The sequence below is a fragment of the Pelophylax lessonae genome, assembly GCF_965119305.1.
Source record: "Pelophylax lessonae genome assembly, chromosome: 3".
In the NCBI taxonomy this organism is placed as follows: domain Eukaryota; kingdom Metazoa; phylum Chordata; class Amphibia; order Anura; family Ranidae; genus Pelophylax; species Pelophylax lessonae.
Genome location: NC_138770.1, coordinates 627,898,751 through 627,911,526, shown reverse-complemented (window position 1 = coordinate 627,911,526; position 12,776 = coordinate 627,898,751). Strand labels below are relative to the sequence as shown.

Genomic DNA, 12,776 nt, shown 5'->3' with positions numbered 1-12,776 from the left:
TGTATAACATGCTCTTTATGAACAAAAGGCTGTGGAAATTTGACCATTACACCTACAGTATATGAATTTGATAGATATCCTGTTCCAAACTATGGAAATTAATATGACGCTGGCCCCCTTTGTAGCTATAACACCCTTGTTTCTTCTGGGGAGGCTTTCCTAAAGATTCTGGAGTGTGTCTATGGGAACTTGTACCCATTCACCCAAAATATATTTTGTTAGGTTAGGTAATTTAGTTGGAGGAGAATACCTAGCCTACTTATTTCAATTCATCCTGAAGGTGTTCAGTAGGGTTGAGGACGAAGCTCTGTGCAGGTTCAAGTTCCTCCACCCCATACTAATCATCCCTGTCTTTATTGAGCTGGCTTTGTACAGTCATGCTGGAACAGAAAAAAAAATTTTTCCCCAAACTGATGTCCCAATGTTAAAAGATCACCATTATCTGAAAAGTCTTTGAATATTATACTATTATCAGTAACCTTCACTAAAAGCAACGAGCTCAGCAATTTGGAGGGTATTGACATACTTTTCGTCATATAGTATATTTGATGAAGGGTGAAGATTGGATTCTTGTTATAAGACAGAATCCTGTGGCGGGACTGGTAAGTCAACTTTAAAAAATATTTGTAAAAATATTTTTATGCACTGTTCCCTATAAAAGATAACAGATACCGGGTGCCACGTGGTCTCTGCAAGAGACAATGTGTGTATTAGCTATGTTAAAGCACACCTTGTTTGTTTAAACATATTTTGCTTTTTATGTGCAAAGCAGTGGGTGCATCAGCTATGTTAAAGCACCTTGTTGTTTATACATTTCTCTTTGCCTGTGCAAAACAGCAGGGGTATCAGCTTGTGTTAAAGCATACCTTATTTGTTTAAACACTCTGTTTTCACCCTGTGCTGATCACCTAAAAGGTATCAGCTGGGACAAAGCACCTGTCTGCCTAAGCTGCTCTCACCCTATGTTGTTGGCATATTGTTTCGCCTTGGCGCGAAAGCGCCCACGCATTAATCTCCTCGGAAAGCTCTGGTCACGCAACGCCTTCAGTGACGTGTTTGTAGCAAGGGATCATGCGCAAATCTTCACCATTTATACACAAGCGTACGCAAGGAGCAAGAGTGGCGTGTCTGGACGCGATTGGCATGCACGTGGACACCACGTAGCACACTGCGCATGCGCAGTGCAACTACAAGTGGCACGATTCATAAATAGGTGTTTCAGCATGCAAGTCTCTGTCAGAGGCTGGGGGATCGCAGTGCAGCAGCAGCTGGGTTGCGTAAGTCACTGTGGTGTATGTTTACTGGCACAAGACAGGTTCTGTATCTTTGGCATAATTAGATATGTGTGATAAGCTGTATAGCTTGGCACCAGCCTTGAATACACTAAAGTTAGTGCCTCAAGTTTGTCTTGCCTAAGAGCAATGTCCGGCTGAAAAAGAGCTGGGGGGGCACAGCTGGAAGGAGCACTGAAGGTCCTAGCTGTGCTTCCTCTGTGTCTACTCCCCCTGAATAGCCTGAGGCGATTAGCCAATCTGAGCCATTACGGTAGTCAGACATAGCAGCTACTCCTAGTGCTTCTGTCGCAACTTATGTCACTAGGGACGATTTTGCATCAGCTTTAGCCAGCGTTGAGGGTAAGATTGCTGGCATGATTGCAGCATCGCAAGGAGGGAGGAAAGGTGATAGATCCCCCTCACCTGAGCCACTACCCGAATCAGGTCAGGATTGGGCAGAGAATGTGGAAGAAGCAGCTGTGGAGGACCCTATAGAAGGTCAAGCTGAATCCACTTCTGGGGAGTCAGGATCCAATGAGTCATACTCGGCCTCTCAGAGATTGTTAATTCTGTCTCATACTGAAATGGTCCACTTTGGCTACAAATTACCTCCCTTAGAGATGTCTGAAGTGTCTTTTACCTCTCTAGGCTCATTGCACCCTCCTCATAGTCCTCAAGCTTTTCCCTTACACCCGCTCCTTGAGCAGGTAATGTATGCTGATTGGGATCATCCTGATAGGATTTTTGTTCTTCCTAAAAGGATTTCACTATTGTATCCTATGAAAGAAAAATTCACAAAAAAATGGAGTATACCTACTGTGCCATTTCTTCAGTTAACAAACGTTTGACTTGTCCTGCGGATAATGCCTAGGTTTTTAAAGATCCAGCTGATAAGTTGGAATCTTTACTAAAAGCCTCTTTTGCTGTTGCAGGGTCGGCGAGAGGTTCAAGAGGATGAAAGAGTCAGGGGTTTTTACTCAAACCTTTTCGTAATCCCCAAGCAGAATGGAGATGTGAAACCTATCCTGGATCTCAAAAGCTCTGAACCAGTTTCTGAACATTTGTGCTTTCTGTATGGAATCAATTCATTCAGACATGACCTCCCTACAGGGAGAAGAATTTCTAGCATCTATAGACATCAAGGATGCATGTCTTCACGTGCCTATATTTCAGGCCCATCAAAGGTTTTTACGCTTTGCAAAAAAAACCCCGTAATTTTCAGTTTGTGGCCCTGTCCTTCGGGTTGGCCATGGCTCCAAGAGTGTTCACAAAGATGTAGTATTGGCCGCTCTAAGGTCTCAAGGGATATCAGTGATAGGATATCTAGATGATCTATTACTAATAGATCGATTGGCTTCGGCTCTAAGCTGAAATATTTTCCAAACAGTACAGTTCTTAGAACGTGTGGGTTGGGTACTTGACTTGGCAAAGTCAGCATTACAGCTGGTCCAGCATCTGGAATATTTGGGTTTCCTTGTGGACACAATACAGGCAAAGATATCCTTGCCATCAAGAAAGGTCACAGACCTGAAGGATCTGGTTTGATCCCTAAGAAGGCAAAAGTATCCTTCTGTACGTCTTTGCATGAAGTTATTAGGGAAGAATCAAGATGGTGTCCACATTCGGAGCAATTACATATGCTCAATTCCATGCCAGACCCTTACAGAACAACATTCTGTCAGCATGAACCAGAAAGGTTCACTCCCTAGACTGGTGCATGTCTCTGGTACCAAGAGTACGTCATAGTCTAAGTTGTTGGTTGTTAACCAGAAATTTGGAAAAAGGGAAATCCTTTCTTCCAGTAGTCTGGAAAGTAGTGACTAAAGGTGCCGCTCTCTCTAGTTGGGGAGCGGTTCTGGAGGAAGCCACTGTCCAAGGGAAGTGGTCTTGGGTAAAGAAAAGTCTCCCCATCAATGTCTTGGAAATCCGAGCAGTCTGTCAGGCTTTAAAGTACTGGACGTCCAGACTTCAGGGTCACCCTGTAAGGGTACAATCCGACAATGCCACAGCTGTGGCTTATATCAACCATCAGGGAGGCACCAAAAGTCAGTCAGCCCAGAAAGAGGTGGATATCATCCTATCCTGGGCAGAGAAGTTGGTTCCGTGCCTGTCAGCGGTTTTCATTCCAGGAATAGGGAATGGTCCCTACACCCCGAAATCTTTGCATCGATCTGGTTCAACAACAAGTTGAAGAGATTTGTGTCAAGGGCCAGGGATCCATTCCCAGGTGGAGTGGAAGCTTTGTTGACTCCTTGAGAGGAGTTTTCCCTGATCTGTGCCTTTCCTCCAGTTCAGCTGCTACCGTGTCTTTTATGCAGAATCCAGCTAGAGGGGAAACCAGTAATCCTGGTAGCTCCAGCATGGCTGAGGAGAGTTTGGTATGACCAAATTCAAAAATTGGCAGTGACAAGGTCTTGGGTTCTATCACTGCGTCCGGACCTACTCTCTCAAGGTCCAATATTCCACTCTGCTTTACAGTCTCTAAATTTGGCTATTGAAGCTGCAAATGCTAGAAAACCTCTAGAAGCATTTTTTACAGAGTCTGGATATCTTACATTACCTGGTGTGAAGCCAGGAAATGGCATCCCCGCTAGTATATTATCGGGAGAATTCTAGCCTTCTTGCAAGTAGAGCTGGATATGAAATTAGCCTTGAGCACTATTAAGGATCAAATTTCAGCCTTGTCAGTTTTTTTCCCAGAAACCGATCGCTTCACATTCCTTGGTTCAAACCTTCATCCAAGGAATGTTACTATTCTTCCACCAGTGAAGCCACCATTGTGTCCTTGGGATCTAAATTTGGTGCTGGCAGTTTTACAGAAACAGCCTTTTGAGCCCATGGGGCGGGGCATATTCCCCTTGTTTTTCTGACCAGAAAACGGGTCTTTTTGATTGCAGTAACTGCAGCCATAAGAGTATCGGAACTAGCAGCTCTTGTAAAGAGCCATTCTTGATTTTACATCAAGATAGGGTGACTTTACGTCCACACCCAGGTTTTTTGAATCAGGACATTATACTGCCTTCCTTTTTTCCAGATCCTCAAACAGAGGAGGAAAAGTTATTACATTCTCTTGATGTATTACAGGCACTTAAAATGTATTTGGAAAGGTCAGCTCAAGTTCGTAAGACCAATCGTTTGTTCATACTGCTAGAAGGGCCCAGGAAAGGGCAGACAGCATCTAAGTCTACTATTTCTCATGGGATTCACCAGGTTATTATCCAGTTGGATGGTTTGAAAGGGAAGGTTCCACCTTTTCCTGTGAAGGCACACTCTACCAGACAAGTAGGTGCCTCTTGGGCAGTTTGTTGTTAGTGCATACGTTCACTCGTTTCTATCAACTGTATGTTAGGACCTAGGAGGAGACTGCATTTGGTTGCAGCGTTCTGCAGGCAGCTGTGTAGATCTTTTGTGGTCTGATGGTGGTATTTATGGTAATCCCCTCTCCATCCCCCTCCCCTCAGATGCATTGCTATGGGACGTCCCATATGGTAATGAATATGGTTCTGTGTCCTGTGATGTATGAAAAAGAAATATGGATTTTTTACTGCAGCTTACCTGTAAAATCTATTTCTTGGAGTACATCATGGAACACAGAGGTCCCTCCCCTCTTGTATGGGGCCTTTTTATTGAGTGCTACAAAACTGAGGTACTTCCTGTGTAGGAGGGGTTATATAGGGGGACTTCCTGCCTGATTGGTTGCCAGTGTCCATTCACCTGAAGGTGGTGTATAACCCATATCTTAAAAAAATATGTTTCTGTGTCCTGTGATGTACTCCAAGAAATGGATTTTACAGGTAAGCTGTAGTAAACAAAATCCATATTTTTGCATAGTTGCTGGCAAGCTAAATCAAGTTGTAGCCACTTTTTTGCTCAGGTATACCCACCAGTATTCCCTGTTCTAATCTAGCTGCCATGGCCATCTCAAAGCCAATGAAGATAGAATCCAATCTACAGAAATGATATGACTAAGCCTTGAGAGCTTTATATACAAATAAATCTACAATACACGTGCCATGATATGATGTCCTTAAAGCATTTCCCAGAGACGTTGTGTAGGTTTATTCTACAAAACTTGTGAAAGACTAGCTGGATTCATAAAGAAAAGGCCAGGTTCACCCATTGATGTTTTGATGGTGTGTCCTATTAGTAAAGAAGTTGAAAATAAATTTACATTTCTCAGTGGCTGCAATGGCACAGCCTGACTTTGATCAGTTATAATAGACAGGACCTGAAGGAATGCATAATTTATATACATGGCGTCTGTGTATCTACAAAAGACATCTCAGATTTCATATGGTATACTGTCATCATAGCATATGAAGATCTCCTGCTAAATTCCTTGATATGCACAAGAAAGAAACCACAAGTTTATTTAATTATGTGCATGGTTGTTTTCTATAAAGAAACCAAAGGGAATTTGTCACATACTTTTTACCTTTTTGAGCCGGGGATCCTAAAATGTGCTGCTTTAGTGTCAGCATTGGGCCCCTGAAGACAGAACCAAGTTTGTAACTTTCTTTCTCATCTCGGTCAGCTGGGGCTCCAAACCTGTGCTGCATGGTGCCAGCATCTTACTTCTAAGGACACTACCAAATCTGTCACTTCCCTTCTCATCTGGGTCAGCCGGGGGTCCAGACCTGTGCTGCATGGTGCCAGCATCTTACTTCTAAGGACACTACCAAATCTATCACTTCCCTTCTCATCTGGGTCAGCCGGGGGGGTCCAGACCTGTGCTGCATGGTGCCAGCATCTAACTTCTGAGGACACTACCAAATCTGTCACTTCCCTTCTCATCTGGGTCAGTCGGGGGGGTCCAGACCTGTGCTGCATGGTGCCAGCATCTAACTTCTGAGGACACTACCAAATCTGTCACTTCCCTTCTCATCTGGGTCAGCTGGGGCTCCAAACCTGTGCTGCATGGGGCCAGCATCTAACTTCTGAGGACACTACCAAATCTGTCACTTCCAATCTCATCGGGGTCAGCCGGGGCTCCAGACCTGGGCTGCATGGTGCCAGCATCTAACCTTTGAGGACACTACCAAATCTGTCACTTCCCCCCCCCTCACCTGTGTCAGCTCAGGCTCCTAGCATGTGCAGCATGGTTACAGCATCTGGTATCAAAGTATAGAACCAACTATTTAAACTGGTATTAAACCAATCATTAGATGTGGAGTTTGTAGTAACATCCTTTATTAGGCTTTTTACCAAGGTTTTCACCTGCTGATCTGGCCATTAACACACCTCCTATATTAGAGTGCCCCCACTCTGGATAAAAACTAATACAGCCATCACACCTTGGAATTGGTAAGCTGCACTATCATAAATGTTTGCTTTTGGAGTTAATACTGATTTAAGGCAGTATTAACCACTTAAGCCCCGGAAAATTTTACCCCCTTCCTGACCAGGGGGTTTTTTGCGATTTTTTACTGCGTGACTTTGACGGACAATTGCGCAGTCGTGCGACGCTGTACCTAAACGAATTTCACGTCCTTTTTTTCCCACAAACAGAGCTTTCTTTTGGTGGTATTTGATCACCTGTGCGATTTTTTGATCATGCGCTATAAACAAAAACAGAGCGTAATTTTTGCAAAAATAACAATATTTTTCACTTTTTTTTATATGAAATTCCCCCCAAAAAAAATGTAAAAATCAAAATTTTTTAACATTTTCGGCCAAATTGTTTTACGCTACATATGTTTGGTAAAAAAAATCGCAAAAAGCGTATTTTGATTGGTTTGCGCAAAAGTTATCGCGTTTACTAACAAAGGGAAAGATTTTTGTCATTTTTGGTGTTTTTTTTTTTAACGAGTAATGGCGGCGATCTGCAATTTTTTTTGCGGTACTGCGACATTGCGGCGGACAGATCGGACCCTTGACTGACATTTTTTAACACTTTTGGGGGTACCAGTGACATTACTGCAGTAATCAGTGCTATATATATGCACTGTTACTGTAAAAATGACACTGGCAGGGAAGGGGTTAACTGTATTGGACAGGGAGGGGTTAAGTGTGTCCTAGGGGCGTGATTCTAACTGTAGGGGGACAGGTCTCCTAGTGTAAAAACAAAGATCAACAGTTCTACATCGGGTCCGCCGGTCACACGCCCGCACTCCTCTGTGAACGAGCCTCAGCGGGCGCGCGCCTCAGCGGGTGCGCGCTCGCCCGCCTCAGCGGGCGCGCGCTCGCCCGCTATTGGCTCTAAAAGGAGTGACAGGCGAGCGACATAGACCTACGTCACTCTGCCTGGCCGGGGCTGACTGCCGCAGTAAATATACTGTGAGCAGTCGGCAACCGGTTAAAAAAATGAAATAAAAAATAAAGATAAAAATGAATAGCTAATTAAAGGATAAGATAAAATAAAAGGGCAGCACAGTGACTAAGTGGATAGCACTTCCGTTTAGCAGCCATAGGCCCCTCTCACACAGCTGCCTCCATGCAGCATATTCCGCTTGCTCAGCGGCCACTGAGCAGGTGAATGACAGGTCCTGTCTGCACCGCTGGGCAGAGCAATGACGAACACAGTCCCAGTCTCCTCTATGGGGAAATCGGATTGAAATGAACCCCCTGTTTCCATCTGATCTGCGAGACGGATGGATCAGATAGCGACGGGTGTCAGCGGATCTGCCGCAACATAGAGAAAATTGGAGGATCCATGCAGGTCTGCCTGAAAAACTGACAGGCGGACCTGATTGGATAGCCCATGTGAAAGGGCTCTTAGGGTCGTTAGTTCGAAACCTACTACCTGCCTGGAGTTTGCATGTTTTCCCTGTGCCTGCATGGGTTTCTTCCCACACTCCAAAGACCTGCTGGTAGGCTAATTGGCTCCCAACTAAACTGACCCTAGTATCTGTATGTACGAATGTGAGTTAGGGACTTTAGATTGCAAGCTCCTTGTCATTTTTGTCTGTGCCAAAATTATGTGAACACCACCAGGCAGGAGATCAATCCGTCACTGCCCACCCTGGAGCCCTCAGGTTCCTCCTGAGTTTGCTACAGGAACCTGTAGCAAACTCTGGTGGAACCTGAGAGCTCCATGGAATTCTTGTTTGGAAAGGCCTGTCTAAAGTCTAGCTTTAAGTTTTAGATGTAGTAGAGAAGGGTTTGACATTTTGTCAAGTTTTTATTGCAGTTTTCCTGCTCAAAAGAGCTGCCCCTGTGTTTGTCATGGTAACCATTCTCACTGAGTTAGAAAGTGATAGGAAATCCAAAAAATAGAAAATTGTATCAAATACTTACCGTAATTTTCCTTTCCTGGCACCAATCCATGGCAGCATATGTGTGGCAGCAGGAACCTGTAGAAAACTCTGGAGGAACCTGAGGGCTCCACGAAATCCTTGTTTTGAAAGGCCAATCTAAAATATAGCTTTGTGTTTTAGATGTAGTAGGGAAGGGTTAGACCCTTTGTCAAGTTTTTATTGTGGTATGTTTTCCTGCTATGAAAAGTTAACTCTGTGTTTGTCGTGGTGACCATTCTTACTGAGATAGAAAGTGATAGGAAATCCAAAAAATAGAAAATTACATCAAATACTTACTGTAATTTTCCTTTTCCATGGCAGCATACACGTGGTAGTATGCTGCCATGTTGGCTCCAAGAAAGTTATCAGAGAAATACTGTAGCTGAAAATAAATCATCCAATGGGGGACAACTTTCTATTATCAGAATTTGATTCATTTTATAAAGATTTCCTCTTATTTCCTGTTGCATCTCCATGACAGAAAGTGAAGGAAAATCTTCCCAGCCTAGCACAGACAAAATAGTTTGATAGGGGTTGTAACAACTTCTTTAAACATTAAAGCAACATTTTTGGCTTTCCGTACATTTTAAGATTTTTTTTAAGTATTATCTATATTAATAAAATGCAAGTGTCTCTGCATCCAGATTCCCTGTGTCCGTGGGATTGCCACACTATTAAAAGGGGACTCTGACCACACTATTATTAAAGGGGACTCCGACCACACTATTATTAAAGGGGACTCTGACCACACTATTATTAAAGGGGACTCTGACCACACTATTATTAAAGGGGACTCTGACCACACTATTATTAAAGGGGACTCTGACCACACTATTAAAGGGGACTCTGACCACATATGTTCTAGGGCCCGTTAATTTAATGGGCTTAATGTCTAGTTGTAAATAATAATGTTTTTGGTTTCGATGCATAACCAGTGAGTCAGGACTCTGAAGGGCTTCCCCCCAAAAATTCCTGTGGTCACCAGATGGTTATAAATAACATTAATTTTCTTAGAAAATTGTAATTCTGACATTGTTCTGTAAGCTTGTAAATATTTCATCCATGAAGAACCCAACAGACTAAATGTCATATATTTTTAGACTCTGGCAGTTGTTATTGAGATGTTATCTGGCATTATGACCCTCAGGTTGTACATCTGTGGTTTAGATAACTTTATATGATACAGTGCCCTATTTTGACTATCTTATTTTTTTCCCCATTCAGAATGTATCTATCTTTGAGGAGAGGGCCCATGTTCTTTACATGTCCCTGGAGAAATTAAAATTCATCGATGATCCAGAAGTATTCCTGAGGAGGTCAGTCCTCATCAACAACTTGATGAAACGGATTCATGGAGAGATCTTACTGCAGAACAACTGGTGCTTCTCAGCCTGCGCTCTGGGATCAACGTCGGCACAGGAGTGGTTTGTGCCCCAGGACTGCCCCTACCGCAAACGCCTTCGGATCGCCAAGGATGACAGTAGCCTTCAGACATGTTCTTTTTACCAGGAATGTGGGAGCCATTATCTAAACATCCCTTTTACTGTTAATGCAAATGGAGGGCATGCCGCAACTTCTTCTCTATCCAGCAGTAATCTGTCCTTGCCAGGATGCTCTCACCACTTGGATTACAACTCAGCAGAAGTGGCCTCCTACAGGAACAGCATCCAGGGGACTTCATGCGGGGGTTTTATGACTAATTCCCGACTTCCTCATAAGCTAAACTTAAACGAGGACGAAACAGCAGAGGAAAAACGAGGCCTTCTCAGCTTAAGCTGCGATGGTGCAACCGGAAGCGGGGCTTTTGAACGGAGAGGTCGCATTTATGATTTTTTGGCAACTGGTTGCAGCGATAAGTCGAACATAAGTGAACCGTGGAAAAAGTCTCTGCGGAAGAAAGAAGTGTCTCCGGGCAATAAACTCTGCTGTAATAAAGGGAACAAGATGTGAGCACTGTAATTTTTTTTTTTTTTTGGAAATTCTGGTTTATGAATTTTTTTATGTCACTCAAAAGTGAGATTTCTGTTACGCGGTGGAAAAAAAAAAAGTTTTTTTGTAGCTTTATATGGTGATAAAAATCCCTATGCGCAAGGGATTTATAATATGGAAAATATTGTCAGTGTTTTTATTTGTGTTTTAAAAACTTTTGAAATCTGTTAAAAACAGATAAACAGTTATAATGTTGTTTTACGGTACAGCCCAGGTCTTGGGCATATGAAATGAAGATGGTTTTCTAGTCTGATTCTGTGCCTCATTAAAGGGGGGTTTCCACTCTACACTTGCATGATTCATGAGACCCATGCCATTGTTTACATTTTTTGTGGACCTATTGTGGCCATAAATTAAAAGCTAAGCTTCAGATTTAAACCATCAATTGCAAAAGAGCCTGTAGGATTGAAATTTCTTTCTTATTGCAGAGGAAAATTTTAATTTCGCTGGATCCTTTGCTTTTCCATGGAGAGAAGAGTGAAAGATCTGAAGTATCTGGAGAGCTTCGTATTGGTCCTTGCCACTCATACACTCATGTGGAGGACAGACACCCACTTGTTAAATAAGCTATAGTTCAATTTGTTGCCTACAGGTACACTTTAGGTACGTTCTAAGCTTGTGGCTTCTCATAGGAAGTTAGAAGAGGGGAGATGTTAGGCAGTGATCAGCTTTTGTGGTAAAGTGGAAATCCCCTTTAAAGATAAAACCACCCAAAACTGGTAACTCAGTTAAGACTCTAGTAGACCCAACAGGGATGGCAGCCATTGTTCATAGACAGAACATTTCTCGTTTGGTATTGTGCTGAGTAATGTTGCTATATGTTCCCTCCACCATTGTTTTAGGGTGTTGGGGGTTAGTCAACAATAGAAATGGGTACAGTGAGAAACATTTGTATGGGAGATCTCTTTTTAAAGGTCAGAAGGGTTCTCAAAGTTCTCCTTAAACCTCGTACACACGCACCGATTGTTGGCCGACCGATCGGCCGTTTTTTGTCCAGTGTTGTTGTGTTGGTTGAAATGTGCTCTAGACTGCACACGAATTTTATCAGCCAACAACAACCAACTGCAGAAGTGATGTCATGTGATGGTTAACTTTCCGTGTGTTTTTTCTTCTCTGAGCATGCCCAGTCTTGCTCAACTGATTTTTGTCTGCCGAAATCTGTACTGACTGAGGAACAATCGGCCGTTCTGTTGACGGCCAACAAAAATTTTATAGCATGCACACCAGATTTTGTTAGGCCGAAAAGTCGCAGTCGGTTGTCGGAATCATCATACTAACAAGCCGATAATCGGCCGATCGGGCGGCGGCCGAAAATTCAACAATCGGTACGTGTGTATTGGCAGTATAGTTGTCAATAGATGTTGGCAAGTTGATTACAAAATTCTTGTATCTCCCAGGGTCTCCAACCTGAGATCTCTGTTCTAGAGTTCCTAGCTCCACCGACTGCCATGGCTGTTGTAAGAGGGTCCTTCTATTGCTGCTGAATTTTCTTGTTTTTTTACATTACAAAGAAAAAGCAAAACGAGTGGCACTGCCTTGCTTCCCTTAGCCATGAGGGCAAGGGAAATGAGAAAACAGTGGGTGATATAACTCATCCACTTTCATGCATAAGTGAAGCATTGCTCTTTGGGGGGCTGCCCCTTTAGCAAGCGGACAAGGTACGGAACTGTCCGGCATCTGCCTAAAACTGAGTTATCACTTTCAGGTGGATTTGCGCTTTAGGATATGACAAGTTGTTCTTGCACACAGGCCTGGATGCCTGAATACACTCCCTAGATGTGTGTAGGGGAGCCTAGTATAACTATGGCACTTCTCACATTATAGTCGCCTCTAGCCATAAGTAGGTTGTCTGGGGGCGCTAAACAAGCCTTTCCTAGGTGCATCTAAATCTCAAACTTTTGAGAGCTTTTTTGTTTTCCTTTTTTTATACATTTTAGAGCATTGCAAATGTATTTCTTCTCCATCTGACTTTATGCTGTAGTGACTTTAATTTCATCAGTAATATTTGCATTAAAATAAATATTGAGATGGAACAGTGGTCCTTTATTTCACTTCAAAATCATATGATATTTAAAAGTGATATATTAAGTAAAGGTCAGAATTTGGAGACTGTATTATTAAAAATCAGAATCTTCGCTGCACTCATAGTATAAGCAACTGTAAAATCAAGGTTGAATCTGTTCTTAATGTTCTTTGGGTCCATTCTTGCACTTCAAAATGCCTTGTTAACCACTTGCCTACTGGGCACTTTTACCCCCTTCCTATTAAGGCAACTTTT

The 12,776-nt window shown here is 42.9% G+C and overlaps 1 protein-coding gene across 2 annotated transcripts in view; it reads left to right on the top strand.

Annotated features, from left to right (window-relative positions):
* The window catches only part of SERTAD4 (SERTA domain containing 4), a 108,000-nt gene extending 97,117 nt beyond the window's left edge, over positions 1-10,883 (top strand). For both annotated transcript variants that reach the window (XM_082249769.1, XM_082249770.1), the window contains exon 4: positions 9,734-10,883. In XM_082249769.1, coding sequence (XP_082105895.1) covers positions 9,734-10,459 — 726 coding nt within the window. In that variant the 3' untranslated portion in view covers positions 10,460-10,883. The remainder of the gene's footprint in view (positions 1-9,733) is intronic.
* The last annotated feature ends 1,893 nt before the right edge of the window (positions 10,884-12,776 follow it).